Source organism: Bolinopsis microptera, chromosome 10, assembly GCF_026151205.1.
Source record: "Bolinopsis microptera isolate Bmic1 chromosome 10, MBARI_Bmic_1.0, whole genome shotgun sequence".
In the NCBI taxonomy this organism is placed as follows: Eukaryota; Metazoa; Ctenophora; class Tentaculata; order Lobata; family Bolinopsidae; genus Bolinopsis; species Bolinopsis microptera.
In genome coordinates, this window is record NC_087081.1 from 4,512,308 (window position 1) to 4,534,168 (window position 21,861).

The 21,861-nt window shown below is 35.7% G+C and overlaps 1 protein-coding gene across 5 annotated transcripts; it reads left to right on the top strand.

Moving 5' to 3' along the window:
* Positions 1 to 857: 857 nt before the first annotated feature.
* On the top strand, positions 858 to 16,593 carry LOC134822422 (uncharacterized). 5 transcript variants are annotated; one of them, XM_063833478.1, is made up of 27 exons: positions 858 to 930; positions 1,034 to 1,206; positions 1,465 to 1,570; positions 4,044 to 4,203; positions 4,462 to 4,646; positions 4,854 to 4,997; positions 5,155 to 5,259; positions 5,469 to 5,567; positions 5,691 to 5,770; positions 5,890 to 5,986; positions 6,163 to 6,324; positions 6,549 to 6,649; positions 6,786 to 6,891; positions 7,308 to 7,426; positions 7,603 to 7,883; positions 8,058 to 8,206; positions 8,348 to 8,479; positions 8,620 to 8,775; positions 8,974 to 9,071; positions 9,551 to 9,746; positions 9,925 to 10,095; positions 10,223 to 10,372; positions 10,553 to 10,786; positions 10,954 to 11,062; positions 14,487 to 14,641; positions 14,814 to 14,934; positions 15,230 to 16,593. In XM_063833478.1, exons 1-27 carry the CDS (start codon positions 891 to 893, stop codon positions 15,474 to 15,476), a joined length of 3,876 nt encoding a protein of 1,291 aa, XP_063689548.1. In that variant the 5' UTR covers positions 858 to 890; the 3' UTR covers positions 15,477 to 16,593. The 5 variants fall into 5 exon arrangements, with proteins under 5 accessions (XP_063689548.1, XP_063689549.1, XP_063689552.1 ...); XM_063833479.1 differs by having other exon boundaries at positions 5,896 to 5,986; XM_063833482.1 differs by having other exon boundaries at positions 14,814 to 14,948; positions 15,230 to 15,366.
* The last annotated feature ends 5,268 nt before the right edge of the window (positions 16,594 to 21,861 follow it).

Sequence of the window (21,861 nt, forward strand, 5' to 3'; positions counted from 1 at the left end):
ATGTCTTGTAAGGTACCTTATCAGCCCTAATTTATACGCAACAACCTGTTATTGAGAGCCCTAATTAAGAGCATAGCAGAGCAAATTACTCAAATAAATGTTTCAAGAAGTCTTAGGATATAAATTTTGGACCGCAATTTAATGTTTGTTTGCTACATTTAAGCTCAATTAAACAGGAATTTCAACGAAGCACGAATTACTGTACAGATTAAGAACCATCATAGTTCATACAAATGTCGGCGAATAATTAGTCATTACACAGTACGTTCTGTGTCAGTCATAGGACATTTGTACGGTATTTGTACTCTTGTACGCATAAAGACTGCAAGACTATTGTAAATAGTATTGATCCAAATTCCGAAATAATGAATAAACACAATTATATGAGCAATCAAAATTATACGGCCAAAATTGTGAGCGTCCCTCTTTATAAGCAGTCGATTGCAAGTTGCCGAAATAAGGGCTGTTCATTAACAGGGCCTTGATTCATTAACAGGATTAATTAAAGGGTCGACGAGATTTGCCTTGTCTGCCCAATTTTCATGGATATGATCGACCTTTTACTATTAATATTATGGCTATCCGCTTTCTTAAATAATTATCTTATAGTTTTTGGCTTAGATTAACAGATTCGCTGCGCCCATACTTTTAACGGCTTTCTTTCTTCACCGATCATTTCCCCGACACAATTTCAAACGATTATGTTTTTCGTCGACCATATTTTGAAATTTAAATATGACATCGCTGAGCCAATTTGAATTTCTTGAGTTGTTTAAAAAAATTTTAAAAAACGATCTTGAATTCTTCTGATAAATGTTTTGTTTAAGACGAGGTTTTAGTCATTATATTTATACTGTTAACAATAATCAGTGATTGAAGGGTGAAGGGAGATGATACGAGCTTTATGGCAGATTTTATTCTACAATACAGGTATAAAGTTTTAAAATATGTTGAATAACAGCTGCTGAAAATCCTCAATCTCAACGTTCCATATTATTAATTTTATTACTTTTACTTAACTGAATTATTTCAGCATTGCTTGGATTGACTTTAGCGATATGCAAGCCCCCAGTAGACAAAACATGCCAACTGGATGGGATAAAATTCAGTGGAACACAGATAGTTAAACTTTCTGCTAGAGACTTTAACACGTGTGCAATATATTGCATGTGGTCTGAAGATAAGTGTAATGGTATTTCTTTTGAGGTAAATTTACAAATTAACGATATGTTTAGTTCAGGTCTCTTAACAGCATTTCTTAACAGCATCTGTGGTGAAAATTGCCTTCGAACTATGTTACAGACAAGAAAAATATAAAAACAAACCTTTTGAACCGTGCTGTTAGGGCCAGAGTTCAAACTGAAGCTTTAAACAGACACATTGCCTCAATAATGATAAATAGTACCATTATCATCAAATAAATCGTGACCCTGAAATTAGCCAGATAATCTTCTCTCCTACCAGTCGTTTGAAGAAGGAGGATCCTGCATATTATTCTCTGAAGTTACTGCCTGTGAGGTGGACCAACCGAACTGGAAGTCTTCCTACAAATGCTATTCTTCACAGTCAGGTTTAAAACGGTTCGACTGACGTTTTGACGACTTTCGTTATGTTCTTTTGATGAAAAGATAATGTATGGTCATCAGGGACAAAAGGATTTCGCGGTTATTTTGGCCGAAAATCGCGGCACCGCGACAAGCCAAACTAGGCTAATTCGCGGCTAATTCGCGACGGGAATTTCGAAAATCGCGGCATATTCGCGGCAAATAATCGAAAAATCGCGGCGAATTCGCGGCAAAAAATAATGTATTTACAGTGCTTAGTTAGAGTTCACATATTCTTTGACTATTCTATTTGATCGGCTCATGTCCCATGAGGATGTGATCTCATCATATGATCTGATACAGGCTGATGGGGGTCCATAACAACAAGAGCTGCCATAACTTTTGACATGATCTCAAATGTTGCAATGTCATACGTACTGTATGACATATCTCGTTATCGATACTATATAACTTTCAACAGACGACAGGAGACATCATCATTCGACCATCTACACTTCACAGCTATAGCAATGGAATACTACGAACTTTTCAATCCAATTCCCATATCCCTACCTAGTCTATCCCCATCTAGTATCCAAACTCTACCCCTTGAAGCTTACATCAACCTGGACGACATCCTTACCCCGGCCCCCTGCACGAACCTTTTAGAAGTTCTAACCACATCCGAGGGAAGCCCATGATTGTTCCTTATGTGGTCTACGACGAGATTACATGCTCTACAAAATAGCTTCCCATTGTCAGCATAAAACGATGATTTGCCAAATTCAGCCACTCTCGTGGAAGCTGTTACATTGGCCTGTTTAGCCTGTTTCGAGCGTTTGCTAGACGAAGGTCCAGCCGGTTTGTCGGCAGGCCGTTTGACAAAGCGGTCCATTATAACAAGCGAATACAATACCAAGCGAATAACGATGACGTTATCGATGACGAAATATCTGACAAGTGACGATTCAATAACAACACTGATTTAACATACTGTTCGATTTCTTAATCCATTGTATGTCTTCTGGTCAACTTTATGTCGTTTGGTCAAGTTTTTTATGTCTACTGGTCAACTTTATGTCGTCTGGTCAACTTTATGTCGTTTGGTCAAGTTTTATATGTCGTTTGGTCAACTTTATGTCGTCTGGTCAAGTTTTATATGTCTACTGGTCAACTTTATGTCGTCTGGTCAAGTTAAATTATATGTCTACTGGTCAACTTCCATATACGATCTCGGAAGGCAGACCTCCCCTTCGCAATACGAGCTCGGAAGCGGGAGCTCCGCCTTCAGAGGTACGTATCGAGAATGACTCGGACAGAAAATTTTCTAAGTCAACATTTTTCAAAGTTTTTCTGGAAACTACTTTTGTTCATGTTTCATGCTACCCTGATCATTATGAGCCGAAAATATTTTTTCGGTTTTCAAAGTTCACACATACCCTTCGATACACGATTTGGACTCGAGGGCTCCCCTTGTAATGCGATCTCGGAAGGCAGGCCTCCCCTTCGCAATACGAGCTCGGAAGCGGGAGCTCCGCCTTCAGAGGTACGTATCAAGAATGACTCGGACCGAACATTTTCTAAGTCAAAATTTTTCAAAGTTTTTCTGGAAACTACTTTTGTTCATGTTTCATGCTACCCTGATCATTATGAGCCGAAAATATTTTTTCGGTTTTCAAAGTTCACACATACCCTTCGATACACGATTTTGGACTCGAGGGCTCCCCTTGTAATGCGATCTCGGAAGGCAGGCCTCCCCTTCGCCATACGAGCTCGGAAGCGGGAGCTCCGCCTTCAGAGGTACGTTTCGAGAATGACTCGGACCGAAAATCTTCTAAGTCAAAATTTTTCAAAGTTTTTCTGGAAACTACTTTTGTTCATGTTTCATGCTACCCTGATCATTATGAGCCGAAAAAATTTTTTTCGGTTTTCAAAGGTCACATACGCTTCGATACACGATTTTGGACTCGAGGGCTCCCCTTGTAATGCGATCTTGGAAGGCAGGCCTTCCCTTCGCAATACAACCTCGGAAGCTCCGGAAGCTCGGAAGCTCCGCCTTCAGAGGTACGTATCGAGAATGTACCTACAATCGGAACTCACGGAAGGCTGTAAATGTGATTAGTTTCATATACTTAATACTTGTAGAAAACGTGACATTTGGCCCGCAGATTTTATGGAAAATACGCAAACTTAATCCTCAGATTTAAAGGAAAATGCGCAAATTTGGTCTTCAGATTTAAAGGAAAATGCGCTATTTTTTGCGGAGGACTGAAAAAATCGCGATTTGTCGCGGAGAATGGGAAATTTCGCGATCTGTCGCGGAAAACGTAAAAAATCGCGATTTGTCGCGGAGAATGGGAAATTTCGCGGTTTCGTACATGCCGCGAAATCCTTTTGTCCCTGATGGTCATCAATTAGGAATAGATGAACTGATTATAATGCTTCTAAAATTTCATCATACTTTTTTACTATCACAATATTAAAAAACAATTCCTCCAGGTGATTTATATAAGTGGGAAATGTTCCCAGATAAGTTACCTGATAACCTCACGCTTGCAGTGGATGGATCATATGGAATGGAAGAGGATTCTGATGTGATCTTGAACTGCACTATTCCGAGGTTGAATGATCTGTTTATCAACACGGATATAACTTACAGGTTTGTTTCTTAGAATGTTTTCTGAGTGATTAATATAATTGCACTGACGGTTTTATCAAGATAACTATTCATAGTTCATACTGCAGATATCTCCAATAACCATTACCATACCCGTCAATATGGTATGAACATATTCCATTTCTAAACAGGATACTATTAGCAAAACTGTAACAGATTATTCAACCCAAGTTAATTTACACAAATGACTAGTATTGTCAATAACGATATTAATAGTGTAATTCTTAATCCAATACTCAGATGGTACAAAAGAACACTTCTTAACGAAATAAAGATTGAACAGACTCCGAGTGACCAAAAATTACGTTTGAATTCAGTTCGACGTCCATCATCAGACCATAGTGATGATGGATTCTATAGCTGTGAAATTGTTGTATTTTCAAATATCACCATAAGAAGTCCAGAAAGATATCTTTATGTAGTCTGTAAGTATAACATTTTCCTAGAAACACTAAAAAGTAAAAAGCTTCTTTAAATTTTCTTTTGTTTCTATACTGCAACTTTCCAACATGTATATTTATATATCATCAATCATCATCCATCGCTATTACATATATTGCCAATACAACTCAAGATCAAAGTTTTTAACTTGAAAGTTTTTTTCGTAAATCTGCAAAAAGTCTTGTCATCAGATTTGGCGAAAAATCTAAACAGACCAACGAAGACAACATTTTCCGGAGGAGACAAGTATGTGGTTCTAAATTGTAAACCTCCGGATAGTAATCCACCAGCTATAGTGGAGTGGTTCTACTTCAAGAATCACATAAAACATCACGGTAATTACATATTAGTTGGTGGAATGAAACATAGGTATTTATGTATAATTATTATCAATATAGTTAGTTTTTAACTAATCGGCCTTTTTTGTTGGTCATGCTCAATAAATTTATATACACCATATAGTCGGTAGATAGATCTTCGTATCATTTTCAGAACGCATCAGCGAAGTAAAGAAATTGAACTATGTGATAGTTGATGGCAACTTAGTTATTTTAAATCCAACTAAAAAGACTGTACAAGCCTACTACTTTTGCAAAGGTGAGATATAGGAGTTAAGCCCTGTAAAGGTGTAGACCTTTACTTATAGAAGTTGACGCTACTGATTGCTTCGCTCGATTTATGTAATGAATTACAGTTCCGCATCATCGTTGCTGAAATAAAGACCACTTAAATATCATTATATTTTACCATTAAACTCTCTAGTCTTTAGTACTTTATTAATTCTTTATCGAAAATCAAAACATCAGCAAAAAACATGATGCTGAAAGAAAGCGTAGAAAGTCCTCCAGTTCATCTCTACTGCTCTGGATGCACTGAAGATAACGATGACTACGCGGATAACAAAGGTTGGTTTCGCCTAATAAAAATGTAAGCTTTTGATTCGAAATACGCCCCGCTCTTTGTTGACAAACTCAGTCCCAGATTTTAAGTCTTGATGAAAAATATTCCTTTATAATAATATTTTTCAGCTGACGTTCCCAAAAACTGGAATTCCCTAACGACACATCTTGCTGGAGCTAACCTTGAAGATGGCTTGACTAAATTAAAGGTTATACGTACTATGTAATATGTGTATCAAGATTATAATATGTTAACTTAAATCCTTCTTTAATTATTTTAAAATATAGTCAAATAATTTACATTATTTCATACTACCTTGATTGTCAGGGACAGGATAAAAACGGAGTTTGGAGTGAAGAAGAAAAAATATTTCGATGTTTTTTCATTGAAAGTATCGGAGTTGAAATAACTTGGACGTTTGCAGGTATAGTAAGCTTTGCACATTCTTTTTATAATTCCATGATTACAACTTCTTTTGTATTTACTAAAATTACCATTTAAAAATAAGAATTATTGAATGGCCTGAACAAGGTGTTAAACCATTGCTTTATACTTTCATATTAAAAATATAGCAATAACCACATAATATATTTCTTTCAGGCAGTAGAGAAGTAGTCGAGGGCGACGGTGTTGACATTATGGAGGGTAATCAAGTTTTAATGCTGTCACCAGAAAAAATACTCGAGCTACAGAGAAAGGATCTGCAAGGAGTTACCTGCTCTGCGGGGAGGGAAAGTTTGAAAATTAGGTTTCCACCGCGAGGTTGGTGAGGTTAAATTATATTGATTCGTAATTTTCTATTTACTACTTTGGTTTCACAATGTGAGTACTCTATTCTTTCTAGAATTAAGATTCAGATGTTTTGGTGTAAAGTTCGTCGAACTTTTCTTGCTGGCATCCAAGTAAATAGGGGAATTTTAATTAATTTTTAAAATGTAATCAATTCGCTTGCCTCAAATTAAATTTAACGCACCACATAATTTCAGTCGAAGATTTCATAGAGAAGACGTTCATGCTGAATTTAAACCCGGATATGAATGAGCTGTCTGATATCTTATTGAAATCAAGTGCTGGTCCACTATTTAAAGTATGTTACTGAAATCCACACAATTCTTTTTATATCACGTGCGATCATATAGTGCAGTTATCAAGTATGAAATCAAAATAAACGTAAACTTCAAAGCTGTATAATCGAATAAAACCTTTTTTGATATCTATAATAGGAGGGTGAGATATTACGAGAAAAAGAGAAGTATATGTTTGCTTCACACAGTGTACCCTCCAATGCTCGTATTGGAGACACTCACTTAGATTTCCTCGCCGTCAGAGGTTAGAACTTTCTTAGAAATGTTTTGTTGCATTGAGGAGTTTTGTGAAACTTGGTTTTCTGGCCCTAAACATATTTTTAAGAAGCAAAAGTGTTATACTGACACAGATATCTCAACCAATTCTCGCCCCATACCATTATTTAATTGATGTTTTGGGACAAAGTGAGAGTCTCCACTCAGTTTTTCAAACAAATATTTGTCGACGTTTCGGCCCACGCCTTTGTCATGGAGAGACGTCCTTGACAAAGGCGTGGGCCGAAACGTCGACAACTATATTTTGTTTAAAAAACTGAGTGGATATTCTCACTTTGTCCAAAAACATTAATTAAATGATCAACCCACTCAAAAGAGTTAAAACAGATTGTTACCATACCATTATTCTTTAAAATCAAGTTATTTCACACTTATTTATACCAGGGGAAAATTGTAGCAAGTACAAGTTACTGAACTGCACCTTCGAAAATGTTGCTCTTGGTGAAAAGGATACGTCATGTGACGGGATTAAAGCTCATTGCAAGCTTAAATCTCTTTCCAAGGTATCAAATAAATCAATCTTCAGGCAATTTAATAGATATTGATTGATTCTGCACATTGTCATTAACAAATATGGCTAAATTAATATAACATACATTTGTTATTAACGTGATAGCTGAGTTTGTTTTACAATGTAATTAGCATCTTTGCCATTGTCTTAATTTTAAACCATTCCTAGACTACATACTGGATAAACGACACAAGGTCGGACTGCAAGCTAAAAAAGATAAGCGACCTTAGCCTGGATTCCATCAACGTGTTACAAGGACAACTAGTAAATTTGACATTGAACGTCGACACAGCAAAGAATGAACTTTGTCTAGTGTCCTCGCAGTTACTGCTACAAGAACTTGAGAATAACCAAATTTATTATGAACATGATGATAGACTGAACGCTGCTTTGATCATATTGACTCAGATGAGTTCGTCAATGAATGTTTCTTCTGATTTCCGGAAAAGGTGGGAGCACATTTTTTATAACGTTTTGAATCTTGCAATTGGTATCAAATATTTTGTGAACATTTCGAAATTATAACAAATCATTTCAAATTATTTTGAATGGTAAATTTTTAACGATTTAAAAAACATAAAAATCTCATTATCTATAACAGTTGAAATCTAGATTGTCCTCAGAGCGAAAGACCTAAGACTAGCCTTCATGAAAAATGTTAAATTAGAGAATGGCTTCAGAACCACCCACGGAAAGAAGGTTACTAGGGTCTTATGGGAAGTTCAGTTTCCTCTAGCAAAGGAAGAAACACTTAAATTTCCTATGGCAGAGGGTAATGTATTTAAATGTTTATTCTTTCCCTTCGATATGTCTTATTCTATTTCAGCAAACGTTTAAATTCACAATTGGATCATTCAACTCTGATGTAATCTTTTAATATAAGGGAAATTCCTCACCAATTTATAACTTTCAGGGGTAAAAGAGACTGAAATAAAAATCACACTGCCAAGGGGCCTCAATAACATAACTGCTCTCGCGGGGTCTCAATCTTTTATAGTCTCCCTATACCATGATCCTGAAACTGATTTCAATAGCAAACTAGAAGGTTCATCATTCACAATTTCCTCTTTCCTAAATGTTTAATGAAGGATCCGTGGACATGGCAGATTGTATTTGATAATATTTGCAGTGTAATCTGAATTTTCCTGATACATTTCTCAATAAGATAATGTATTTATTTAACAGATACACGTTACGTCTCGAAATTGGTAGATGTTGAGCCGCCAACCGAGTTATCTGGGCTAAAGAAGGATCAAGAGATCTCAATCGGAATTAGGCTAACTGATAAGAACAAGTTTAGTTTGAACTACCACCCTTTGTGCCATTGGTATGATGAAGAAGGTTAGTGAGCTGCTTCGGTGTAAGGTTACTTACGATGACTGAAAAATAAGGTATCTATATGATACAATTTACTTATTTTTGTTCACTATTGCAATATATTTTATTTATAGACTATAGAAGCCTTTCTAAAAACACTTTCCTACCTTATCTTTAGCCTTTATAAAAACCGAATATCCTAAAATAAATCGAACTTTGCAGCGCTCTCTTGGAAGACTGATGGAGTTACGACAACATTTACAGAAGACGGTACTTTGGAATGTAACACGACTCATCTGACTGCATTCTCTGCACTAATGGTGTGACAATTTGTATACAGTAGCACACTAATTATTAATTGGTGTTTAATTAATTAGTTATTAGCAATTAAGCAATTAAGCAATTAAGTAATTAAGTTATTAAGTAATTAAGTAATTAAGTAATCAAGTAATTTAGTAATTTAGTAATTAAGTAATTACGTAATTAAGTAATTAAGTAATTAAGTAATTAAGTAATTAAGTACTTAGTAATTAGTAATTGACACTAACAGTATACACTAGTTCTCACTGACAACTCAAACGAGTTAAAAAGTGAAGCTAACGGTTGTTTCCCAACTTGAAGTGTCACAATTCGTGACACATAATACTTTATAGGTTTATACATATTTAGAAACCTATACTGCTTAATACATAAAGAATAAGTTTGTTTACTGATTTGTCGTTATGTATTTAAACTTGAGCTGCCTACGTTTCAAAGTAACAAACTAAATCATCACTAAATAACAACCTCTCCTCTCCAGAGCACGAAACTACCTTCCCCGCACGACAGTATACTATCCTACCTAACCTACGTGTGCGGGGGAATGTCGTGTTTTGCTCTAGTGCTCACTCTCATAGCCCTCACTTGGTTCAAGGACATCAGACGGTCTCCTTCTAACAAGATTCACATCTGCCTGGCTACAACCATGTTAATTGCCATGCTCCTCTTCCTGGGAGGTAAGTGTGTGGAAATTATTATTAGGTGTTGGGGACTGGGGAGGGGTGTGGAATTATCGTGTAAACTTTTAAACAATGATAACTTAGAAAAATAACGATGTGAATTAGCTGTCGTTAGGCGGAGTACCAGGAAATATGGTTGTTATGAAAATTGTTCTCAACTTGTAACTCACCGCAGGAGCAAAACATTATGATGGCATGAACGAGCACCTCTGTAAAGCTATAGCTATAGCTCTACATTACTTGTGGTTAACTATGTTTATGTGGACTGTGGGGGAATCTTACAATCTCTGGTTGCTCTTCATCAGGATCCTTCAAGCTAGAAGCTCCAGATTTATAATGAAATTAGGTTTCTTTTTTTCTGTATCTTGCCTCAGAAATTCAGAATATTGTCACTTTAAATGAAATGATATTCACACTAGAATAGTTTTAAGAAGATGTTATTGTTAGTTTCATGAATGTTTCAAATCTTTCAGCGATAATGGTATTTGTGATACCGGGACTGATTGTTGGTTTAACTGCCGGAATATCTTATGACAGTTATACTGACGAGACAGTTTGTCTGCTTCGGAATTCCAACGAGAACAACATACCAATGCTATACTTCGCTTTCTATATTCCAATTGGTAGGTTTGTAGAGATGTCACGGGAACTGATGGCCACTATTTTATTGGTTATGAGGAATATTTTATTGGTTAATAGCAACACTATAAACAGTTTAACAAACCTAATTAAATAATTGTTACAATCTCTTTAATAAATTACTTGCTAAACAGTGCGCTAATTACTGGCTAATCATTCCACAGGTGTATCGATTATAGTAAACGGGGGTATCTTCATCGCTGTTGTCGCCAAAATCTTCAAGAAAGGAAGATACCAGCATTTCGAGAGTAAAGTACAGAAAATAATCTCACAGTTGAAGGCTGTTTGTACTTTGTCGTGTGTTTTGGGTCTCGCCTGGGTGCTGGGGTTTTTGGTGTTCGACCATCCCGCTAATATTGCATTTCACTATCTGTTTACTGTCTGCAATACTCTGCAAGGTAGGTCATATAAACCTTCAAAATCTATGATTTCAAAATACTTTATCATGTCATCATTATCTAACAAAATTTACATTGCCACAACTAGCAAAATGAAAAATCTCCATTGTCTGTTAATGATGCCATAATGTCATTTCTAGATTTATTTTGAAAATTTTATTCTGTAGGAGTCCTGATTTTCATCTTTCACTGTGCAATCAAACCGGACATTTACCAGAAGTGGTTGTATTTCTTCTGCAACATTGGGAAGGAATCTAAAAGTACACCCAGTAGCAGGTTTTAAACTAATCAATCTATTGATTTTATCTTCTTAACGTATTTATCTTAAATCCGTGTTCAACTCCTAATTTGTAGCCTTACTCTATAGTGTATTTATTATTTACTAATTTACCAAATTGTGTTAAAATGTTTGGTCACAATATCTTCTCAGTTACATTTACTCCATTCATGCAGTTAAAAGCTATTTTCTTTTTTTTAAATATCTTTAAGCAATTGGGACAAACCGCAATCATAAGCAGCATTCTTTAAAGCATACAGTAAATCTCCGGCCATTTTCTTACCCCAAAAAAGAGTTTAATATATTATTATATTATAAAACAGGATCTTACCGACAAAAATGATTCTTAAAAATACCTTAATGCGTTAAACTGTACCCTTGAAAAAGATTTTCCCAACATCTGTTGCATGCAGCTATATCTCTAATTTCGTTCAACTCATACAAGTTGTCCATTTGCAAATTTCTACTATTTAAATCACTTCTTAGAACCGATAACAAGTTCATTCTAGGTCTCCCCAATCTTCCAATGAATAAATTATCTGATTCAATAGCAAATGAGAGAGCCGTTTGGGCTGGGGTGTTCTCCATACTCCTGAGAATGTGTCCAAACATCTTCCACCGCTGGTGTTCAATACGCTTGGATAACTTTTCGACTTTGCACCTTTCATACAATGCTTTGTTGCTTATCATACCTTTAGGCCATTTGATGTTTAAAATGGACCTGAGGTGTCTACGATGGAGTGTGTCCATTTTCTCCATGGTTGCTTTCTTAGGACTCCAACTATTTGAGTTGTAAATCAATACAGATACAACTTGAGCATCGTATAACCTCAGCTTTCTTTCAAGGGATATTTTCTTACCAGACAGCCAAACTTTTTCAAAGTTCTTAAAAGCAATCTCAGCTAGGATTCTTCTTCTTTGAATGTCCTTCTCAGTACACAGTAAGGAACCTAGTGACTTGTTACTTCGCCATGGTTCGTTATTAGCTAATGGCTGACCGTTTGTATCTTTATCAGATTTTTTCGCTAGGTAGAAGGTACTGAATTCAGTTTTACTTTCATTTACTTGGAGGTTCCAGTCTTTGAGAATCTCCTTCACTGTAGGAAGGAAAATTCTCAGTTTCTCGATGTCCTCGTCAGCAAAGTCACAATCGTCTGAATATTCCCACTCAGTTGGAAAACCTAGTTCTGATACTGGTGGGTTTGGTCTCCCAGATACAGCTCTGAGGTGGTGTAAGGCTGCTGCAAGAATAAGTGTGAATAGCTTTCCAGATAAACTGTCACCTTGAAAGGCTCCGAGTAAACTTTCAAACTCTTCCGACAGTGAGGAGTTAACACGAACTCTAAGGAGAGTATTCGATAGAAGGTATTGAACTAAACGAATGTCGTCCTCCGAACAACCAGCATCTTTCAAAACATTGATGATAGTGTCCCTTTTCACGGTATCAAAAGCTCTACTCATATCAATACCCATTTTGCTAAATGTCCATTTCTTCCTCATCACAACAGATATGAGCATTCTCTGAGCCCACACAATGTCAGAGCAGCTCCTACCTCTCTTGTAAGCACTCTGCCATGGCATGGTGTAGTTGTCAATTCTACTCTCAACCCGTTTTAAGGCAATTTGAGTGAGCATCTTCCTCGATCCGTTTAACAGTGTAAGTGGTCTAAGGCTTGTGAGGGGACCCTTAGGTTTACCGGGCTTCTGTAGAGGAGTCACAATACCTTGTCCTATCGAACTTATGTATTTGTTCCCACTAAATGACTCGTTAATTGCCTCAGCATACTTCTCAAAAGTGATTGGATGGGCGTACTTTATCAGCTCATTCTGGAAATTATCTGGACCACTGGCACGGTTTGATTTGAGTTTACTTGCAGCAAGTTTAACTTCAAATGGTGTGATGGGGTTATCAAGTGGTTTTGGATCGCAGGTAAAAGGTTGCAGGCCAGCTTCAACTCCTTCTGTTAGTTGTTTTTCGAAGAAAGATTTCGCTTTGTTTGCTTTCCCTAAATCAGTACCAATAGGGTTGTTGTTGATATCATTGACCACTATGTTACCCGACTTTCTTATTCCAGCTAAAGATCTTGAAGCTTCAAACATCTTTCTAGCATCGTCAGTGTTATTTATTTCTTCTGCTAGAGCGTCAGCCTTCATGTTATTTATTTGCAAAAGTCTCTTAGAAATGCTAATCTGAATCTTTCTAACTTCTCTCCTATCTCCACTAACATCACTACCATTTGGGGCTGATTTGATCTTCAGAGTCTGATCAGAGTTTAATATATAACATCAATATGACGTGAACAATCAAAACCCCGATTAACCGCGTTCCCCGATTTACCGCGGCTGTTTCCTTACCCCAAACTCAGCAGTAAATCGGGGTTTTACTGTATCATACACATATATTACTATTATGATTAGCGGTTTTTAAAGTCAGCTTCAAAAGATCAACATAATGAATGCAGTTGAATATAGTCTTATAACTGCTCCAATACTGAAAATAAGTAATTATTGATGAAGTGTGCGCCATTAAAGTGTCTTTAAACGGCAGTGCTTGTCTAATATCTATGTACCATGAACTTCCATGTATGTATTTAAACTGTGCATGGAAATATTCACACTTTGCGGCTTTAAGTTTAATAAAACCGATACTAACAAGTAAAAACTGTTACTCCAAAACTTAAACTGTAAGTCGAAAAAATAAATTTGAGCTTGTCGTTTCACCGTTACTTTTTCACTGGTATCACCTGCGGGGACAATATTTCAAATATTACAAATATTTTAAATATTCCAAATATTCCAAATATTTCAAATATTACAACCTACAAACTACAAACTATCAGATCCAAATATTTCAAATATTACAACCTGCAAACTACAAACTATCAGATCCAAATATTTCAAATATTACAACCTGCAAACTACAAACTATCAGATCCAAATATTTCAAATATTACAACCTGCAAACTACAAACTATCAGATCCAAATATTTCAAATATTACAACCTGCAAACTACAAACTATCAGATCCAAATATTTCAAATATTACAACCTACAAACTACAAACTATCAGATTCTTTGACAGGCTGTTATCTTTTACTTCTATTCCCTGCAAGAGCACAACAACTTATTTTACAACTTTCCTAATTCGAAACATCCTAATCTCCATGTGACTTTTACTCTAAAGTAAGTCTCGAAGGCGTCCGCTAAATAACAACATGCATCTCCAACTGTTAAAACAAATAGCCGGATATTAATTTATACATCAAATTCTAATATCATGGTAAATTTACGCATAGACTTTTGTCTTTTTAACAAAATTCCGTCACAGTTTATTTGCGGTCTTTTGAAGCTGCAGTCATATCTAGGAGGCTTTCGCAGGTACAAGAATATATCAACACCTATTCACATCAGAAATGATTCCAGATCAAATACTCCAACAAAAAGCAGACTGGATTTATTTACCGGGATGTTCCAAAAACGAAGCTCCATAGTAACCCTCTCCACCACCGTCACCAAGTTGAGTCTGACAAAGCAGCTGACTCGCCAAAGGACTGACAGCAAAGATTCCCTAACTGCCGGTTTGTTTTAACTTTTTAATAAACTTATCACGATAACCAATTAATCGCGTAATATAAAGGACTTAGCAGGACTTCGCAGGACTTAGCAGGACTTAGCAGGACTCTCTTATACGAATTTATTTATTTGGAAGCCTTCAATGTTTTTACTGACCCACGATCTCTTACAACGTAGGTATGCAAACAGCGGTGGCTCTAATGAAGAAAGCATCGCTGGAGCCACTTGAAGAAAAGGAAAGCTCCGTTGCTAGTCCTTCACTGGAGCCTGTTAAAATAGTACGGAAAAAGATGTTAAGGTATGTTTCCGTTGGTAAGTAGTACATTTTATGATTCAGATCACGTCATTTAATTTTACAACTTACTATTTTCCTACGTTTATGATACGACATGTATATATTAAAATATTGTGGACTTGTTGCTAAAGAATTATTTGTAAACGACAAAACATCATGGGCCGATTTTCATACTACAAATTCAGTTAAAGAACTTTTATTTGGATGCCAAATTAAGGCTTGGTGATTTTTAAAATATTCGGCCCGGCGTACGTATTTTAATTGTAAAACTATTTTATTGATCACTTCATCATTTCAGCTCCCGATCCTCACTTGGAGACCAGTCAGGGCACGATTTAACTCCTCCGGGTGACCCTGTTCCCAGCTATTTCGAGTTCCTGGAAGCTCAAGAAACTAACACTAACAATCCCAAGAGATCAACTTTACCGAAAAGTTTTGCTAATGCCCAGACAAAGATTAGAGATGCAGTGGCAGCCATAAGTCCTGAACGCCATGACGGACCTAAGCTAAAGAAAAGAAGTTTCCACGGTCGCGACCGCGAATAAAGATAAAGTAATCATTGCAGGAAAGAAGATAATAAGAAGCCAGCATATGCGAGTAGAGGAGCAAAGTCAGCAATTAGCTGAGATTGAGCTTAACTTGGAGCAACGACTATTCGTATTAAACAGCAGCAGTCCTGATTCAAGTTCGTATGCCTCCGGAAAAAGGTCCGCTTCTCCTCTAGATCTGATCAGAGGCCGAGGAAAAATAACACCCACGCCCCCACCACAGAGTGAAGTTGTAAAATTCAAGAGAAAACAAACTCTAAAACAAACTCCCAAAGCGGAAATAGATCAATTGTCAACACTAAAAAATGGTGCTAAGTTCAAGGCAAGGTTGACTCCTAAAACTTCACTGGAAATAAAGCCCCAAACTCCGATTACCACTAAACTTTCTCAGTTAGAAGAATGGATTCTTTGAGAGCACTTATAAGATCCGGGACAGAATGACACCTTATTTATCATTTCATATGATTTATTTCTATAAATAGTTTTTGAATATATCTGGTATAGCTGCATATCAAAATCTTATTTATCTTTGTTCTTTTGTTGATATTGTGATAGAACTTGCTTAGGATATCTTAATAAGTGTAAATATTTTGACCACTTTTCGTAATGAAGATTTATGATTTATTTAAGTATTATGAAACTATTTTACCAAAACCAATAATCATGGGTAAAGTGGAGCACTACACCGGAGGCAGCTGTACTCAGCAATAACGATTCGATAAAACTCAGCTAATTGGACACTAATTACCGCCCTTATCCCGAAGTACCATGGGCCCGAAAGCGACCCAAATGGATTTTTACAGAGTGTAATTGATGTAATAAACCAAAACTGATTACTATTCGTAAGCCGTGAATGAATTCAAATTAATATCAATTCCTTTTGTTTTGGAAAGGGAAACACTGGCAGTGGTCCACTCTACCAATGATTATGAGTTTTGGTATCATCTCTTTTTGGTTGATTTCAGGGTCCTTGACAAAGTCGGAATGTAAAACTGATAACTTCATCAATAAGGAGATAATTTCAACAATTTTGAAATTTTACCTTTTTGAGTCAGCATATCTGTCGATCATTGACTGAATATGCCAATTTATACTCATTCAAGTTGGTATCAAATTTATGTAATATGTCATTTAACTGTCGTGGGAAAGCAAAATCTAATCAAAATCACGAATGAGCAGAATTCTCACCTTTTGCACGTGCCAACGATAAGCGGACGTTGCGTGCGCATCCAATATTGAATCACCATAAATTTTATAATGTGTGTAGTTCATATATAAGTTAGTACGCATGCAAAGTTTCAATAGATTTCAAGAAGAACTTATATCACGACGGCACTCCAAGGTTGACAGAAAATGGTGAAAATAGCAATGTTTCGCCGATTTGGGCGTATTGATGACGTCATCAAGTGGTATATTTGATGACTACCAATATTAGTGTTCAGATAATGGAAATAAATATAGATAACGTAATTTTAACGAGCGTATAAGCTTCAGCATGACGCCATCGGCCATACATTTTCGAAAATAACATCGTTCTAAAATTGTAGTAACTATTAATTTCGAATGGAATCAAGATAATATAAAGTTAATCTACTAACTACTACTAACTACTTCGAATGAACATCGTGACCACATGCTATTCGGAAGTTTTTGGAGGTTTCAGTAAATAATCGCACGGTGATTTAATTGAAATACTAATATTACAATTGCGAGTATACCAAGCTTTTACATTAATTAAATCGATCACGTTTCAGCTTTGTGAAATAACAATTTTTCCTCCCTAAATACTACCTTCACCACAAGACAAAACATTCTGTAATGCCTGCTGCTATTCGAATTTTAAATATCGTTAATAATATTTATTCGAATATCGTGCTTGTGATCGTACATTTTTGTTCATTATCCTTATATCTTTTATGTAGTCATAAATGTTTTCAACTTTCACTCGTTCCTGATCTCAAGAGTTTTAATTTTCGTTTGGCCAATGAAGTGTAAGAGAATTTTGCCAATTGCATGCACCATTCGAACTTGTTAAATTATTGAGACTTACCATTGACCGTATAAAATTAAATAATACTTTACAGCAGTGAATCCTTTACTAATAGTATGTTTTTATATAGCTGTTGCTGAGGCTACTTTTATAATGATTCTGTAGTAGTAGTAGTAGTAGTAGTAGTAGTAGTAGTAGTAGTAGTAGTAGTAGTAGTAGTAGTAGTAGTAGTAGTAGTAGTAGTAGTAGTAGTAGTAGTAGTAGTAGTAGTAGTAGTAGTAGTAGTAGTAGTAGTAGTAGTAGTAGTAGTAGTAGTAGTAGTAGTAGTAGTAGTAGTAGTAGTAGTAGTAGTAGTAGTAGTAGTAGTAGTAGTAGTAGTAGTAGTAGTAGTAGTAGTAGTAGTAGTAGTAGTAGTAGTAGTAGTAGTAGTAGTAGTAGTAGTAGTAGTAGTAGTAGTAGTAGTAGTAGTAGTAGTAGTAGTAGTAGTAGTAGTAGTAGTAGTAGTAGTAGTAGTAGTAGTAGTAGTAGTAGTAGTAGTAGTAGTAGTAGTAGTAGTAGTAGTAGTAGTAGTAGTAGTAGTAGTAGTAGTAGTAGTAGTAGTAGTAGTAGTAGTAGTAGTAGTAGTAGTAGTAGTAGTAGTAGTAGTAGTAGTAGTAGTAGTAGTAGTAGTAGTAGTAGTAGTAGTAGTAGTAGTAGTAGTAGTAGTAGTAGTAGTAGTAGTAGTAGTAGTAGTAGTAGTAGTAGTAGTAGTAGTAGTAGTAGTAGTAGTAGTAGTAGTAGTAGTAGTAGTAGTAGTAGTAGTAGTAGTAGTAGTAGTAGTAGTAGTAGTAGTAGTAGTAGTAGTAGTAGTAGTAGTAGTAGTAGTAGTAGTAGTAGTAGTAGTAGTAGTAGTAGTAGTAGTAGTAGTAGTAGTAGTAGTAGTAGTAGTAGTAGTAGTAGTAGTAGTAGTAGTAGTAGTAGTAGTAGTAGTAGTAGTAGTAGTAGTAGTAGTAGTAGTAGTAGTAGTAGTAGTAGTAGTAGTAGTAGTAGTAGTAGTAGTAGTAGTAGTAGTAGTAGTAGTAGTAGTAGTAGTAGTAGTAGTAGTAGTAGTAGTAGTAGTAGTAGTAGTAGTAGTAGTAGTAGTAGTAGTAGTAGTAGTAGTAGTAGTAGTAGTAGTAGTAGTAGTAGTAGTAGTAGTAGTAGTAGTAGTAGTAGTAGTAGTAGTAGTAGTAGTAGTAGTAGTAGTAGTAGTAGTAGTAGTAGTAGTAGTAGTAGTAGTAGTAGTAGTAGTAGTAGTAGTAGTAGTAGTAGTAGTAGTAGTAGTAGTAGTAGTAGTAGTAGTAGTAGTAGTAGTAGTAGTAGTAGTAGTAGTAGTAGTAGTAGTAGTAGTAGTAGTAGTAGTAGTAGTAGTAGTAGTAGTAGTAGTAGTAGTAGTAGTAGTAGTAGTAGTAGTAGTAGTAGTAGTAGTAGTACTTAAGTCCAATAACATTGAGAGAGTTGTAAACTTTCATCAGCCGAAGAGTGGAAACTTCTCATTATGTGCGATATTATCAACTATTGTCTTCAAATTTCGACATAAAATAATTCATATTCATACCAAAAGTTGGAATTATTAGAACCTGCGTTGAATTTAAAAAGAGCCGACCCTCTAAATCGGGACAAAGATCCATATATCTCAGACCCATTGTATAATTGACAATAGATAATGAGCGTTATAATGGCCGATTATTTCTGTACCTTAAGTGGTATTGTCTATTTTTTTAAATAGTTGCATGTATGATTCTCCTCCGCGGCTGAAGTCGAACATTTCATTTTGTTAAGTTATAGTTGCTCACTGATGTGTGAAAGGGGCACCGGCCAGATGCTGAAAATTATCATCTCAAAATATGTGTTTTACTCCTAAAATAAAAATAGTTTGATCTGCGCTTAGTTCATAATTATCAGAAATCCTTTACTTTCAGAGCCCACTGCTAATACAATCTTTCTTATCACTTATATGTTTTAAATATCCCCCTTCAGGTTTTAGAGCCTTGTTCTTTTTCCGTGGAACAATATACGAATTCTTGGCATATTTAAGTGTTTGTCTTGGCATTAAAATCCTTTAAATTTTTGTCCAGAGTAACTACCTTACCAGCCTAATTTGAACGCAACAACCTGTTATTGACGGCCCTAATTAAGAGCATAGTAGAGCAAATTGCTCAAATGAATGTTTTAAGAGGTTTTTAGATATAAATTTTGGACCGCACTTTGTACATTAAGCTCAATAAAACGAAGCACGAATTACTGTGAAGATTAAGAACCATCGTACCAATGTCGGCAAATAATTACACAGTAAGACAGTACGTTCTGTGTCAGTCATAGGATATTATTGTACGCATAAAGGCTGTGAGACTATTGTAAATAGTATTGGTCCTAAGTTCCGAAATAACGAATAACACAATTATGAGCAACCAAAATTAAACGGCCAAAATTGTGAGCTTCCCTCTTTTTAAGCAGTTGAGTGCAAGTTGCTGAAATAAGAGCCGTTTATTAACAATTTGGAATTTTTTGAATCGATGTTTTGTTTTAAGACGAGGTTTTAGTCATCATGATGTTAACAATAATCAGCGATTGAATGGTGAAGGGAGATGATACAAGCTTTATGGCGGATGCTATTCTACAATACAGGTATAAAGTTTTAAAATATGTTGAATAACAGCTGCTGAAAATCCTCAATCTCAACGTTTCATATTATTATTTTTGTTATTTTTACTTGACTAAATTATTTCAGCATTGCTTGGATTGACTTTAGCGATATGCAAGCTCCCAGTAGACAAAAAAATGCGAACTGGACGAGATACAATTCACTGGAAAACAGATAGTTAAACTTTCTGCTAGAGACTTTAACACGTGTGCAATATATTGCATGTGGTCTGAAGATAAGTGTAATGGTATTTCTTTTGAGGTAAATTTACAAATTAACAATATGTTTAGTTCAGGCTTCTAAACAACATGCGAAGTAAAATCTTGCTTTCAAATTATGTAACTGACAAAAGTAAACTAAATATATGCTATGAAACTTGTGAACTGGTGCTGTTTATTGGGTCAGAGTCCAAACTGGAGCTTTAAACAGACACATTACCTCAATAATAATAAAGTACCATTATCATTAAATGGATCGTGACCCTGAAATTAGCCAGATAATCATCTCTCCTACCAGTCGTTTGAAGAAGGAGGAGGATCCTGCATATTATTCTTTGAAGTTACTGCCTGTGAGAAGGACCAACCGAACTGGACATCTTCCTACAAATGCTATTCTTCACAATCAGGTTTAAAACGGTTCGACTGACGTTTTTACGACTTTCGTTATGTTCTTTTGATGAAAAGATAATGTATGGTCATCAATTAGGAATAGATGAACTGGTTATAACGCTTCTAACATTTCATCATACTATTTTACTATCACAATATTAAAAAACAATTCCTCCAGGTGATTTATATAAGTGGGAAATGTTCCCAGATAAGTTACCTGATAACCTCACGCTTGCAGTGGATGGATCATATGGAATGACAAAGGGGTCTAATGTGAGCTTGAACTGCGCTATTCCGAGGTTGAATGATCTGTTTATCAACACGGATATAACTTATAGGTTTGTTTCTTAGAGTGTTTTCTGGGTGATTATTATAAGCACAGACAGTTTTATCAAGATATAATATACTGCAGATATTTCCGATAACCATTACCTAACCCGTCAATATGGTATGAACATATTCCATTTCTGAACGGGATACTATTAGCAATAATGTAATAGATTATTCAACACAAGTTAAATTACACAAAGGACTAGTATTGTCAACATGACGATATTAATAGTGTTATTCTTAATATAAATACTCAGATGGTACAAAAGAACACTTCTTAACGAAACAAAGAAGGTGACTTCGAGTAACCAAACATTACCTTTGAATTCTGACCATAGTGATGATGGATTCTATAGCTGTGAAATTGTTGTATTTTCAATTATCACCATAAGAAGTCCAGAAAGATATCTCTATGCAGTTTGTAAGTATACAATTTTCTTAGAAACGCTTAAAATTCGTTTAAATTTTCTTTTGTTTCTATACTGCAACTTTCCAACACATATATATATGTATAGATGATAAATAGTTGTTGCTTGGTTTCCCAAAGTTATATATGGAGAGCGTAGTGTTTAGCATATTGTGGAGTGAGCTATGTGCCCATCCTTGGAGAACCCGGTAGAGGTCCTTGCTCTACGGCAGTGTTAAACAAGGAACTGAACCGAGGGGTTCCGTACAGGCCCTTTCTGTCTAGTTCTAATGTACCGTCACAATAGTGACTTTAATATACTAGCAGGAACCCGTCTAATCTAACCCTAAAAGTAAAGTGGTGTCAAGACTCATACATACATGCTA

Excerpts from the sequence above, each read along its gene's own strand:
- LOC134822422 (XM_063833478.1), top strand. The coding sequence starts at position 891 with ATGATACGAGCTTTATGGCAGATTTTATTCTACAATACAG. Across the intron at positions 8,776-8,973 it reads CCATTGGTATGATGAAGAAG|CGCTCTCTTGGAAGACTGAT; the intron begins GTTAGTGAGCTG and ends CGAACTTTGCAG. Across the intron at positions 11,063-14,486 it reads AAAAGTACACCCAGTAGCAG|ATCAAATACTCCAACAAAAA; the intron begins GTTTTAAACTAA and ends AAATGATTCCAG.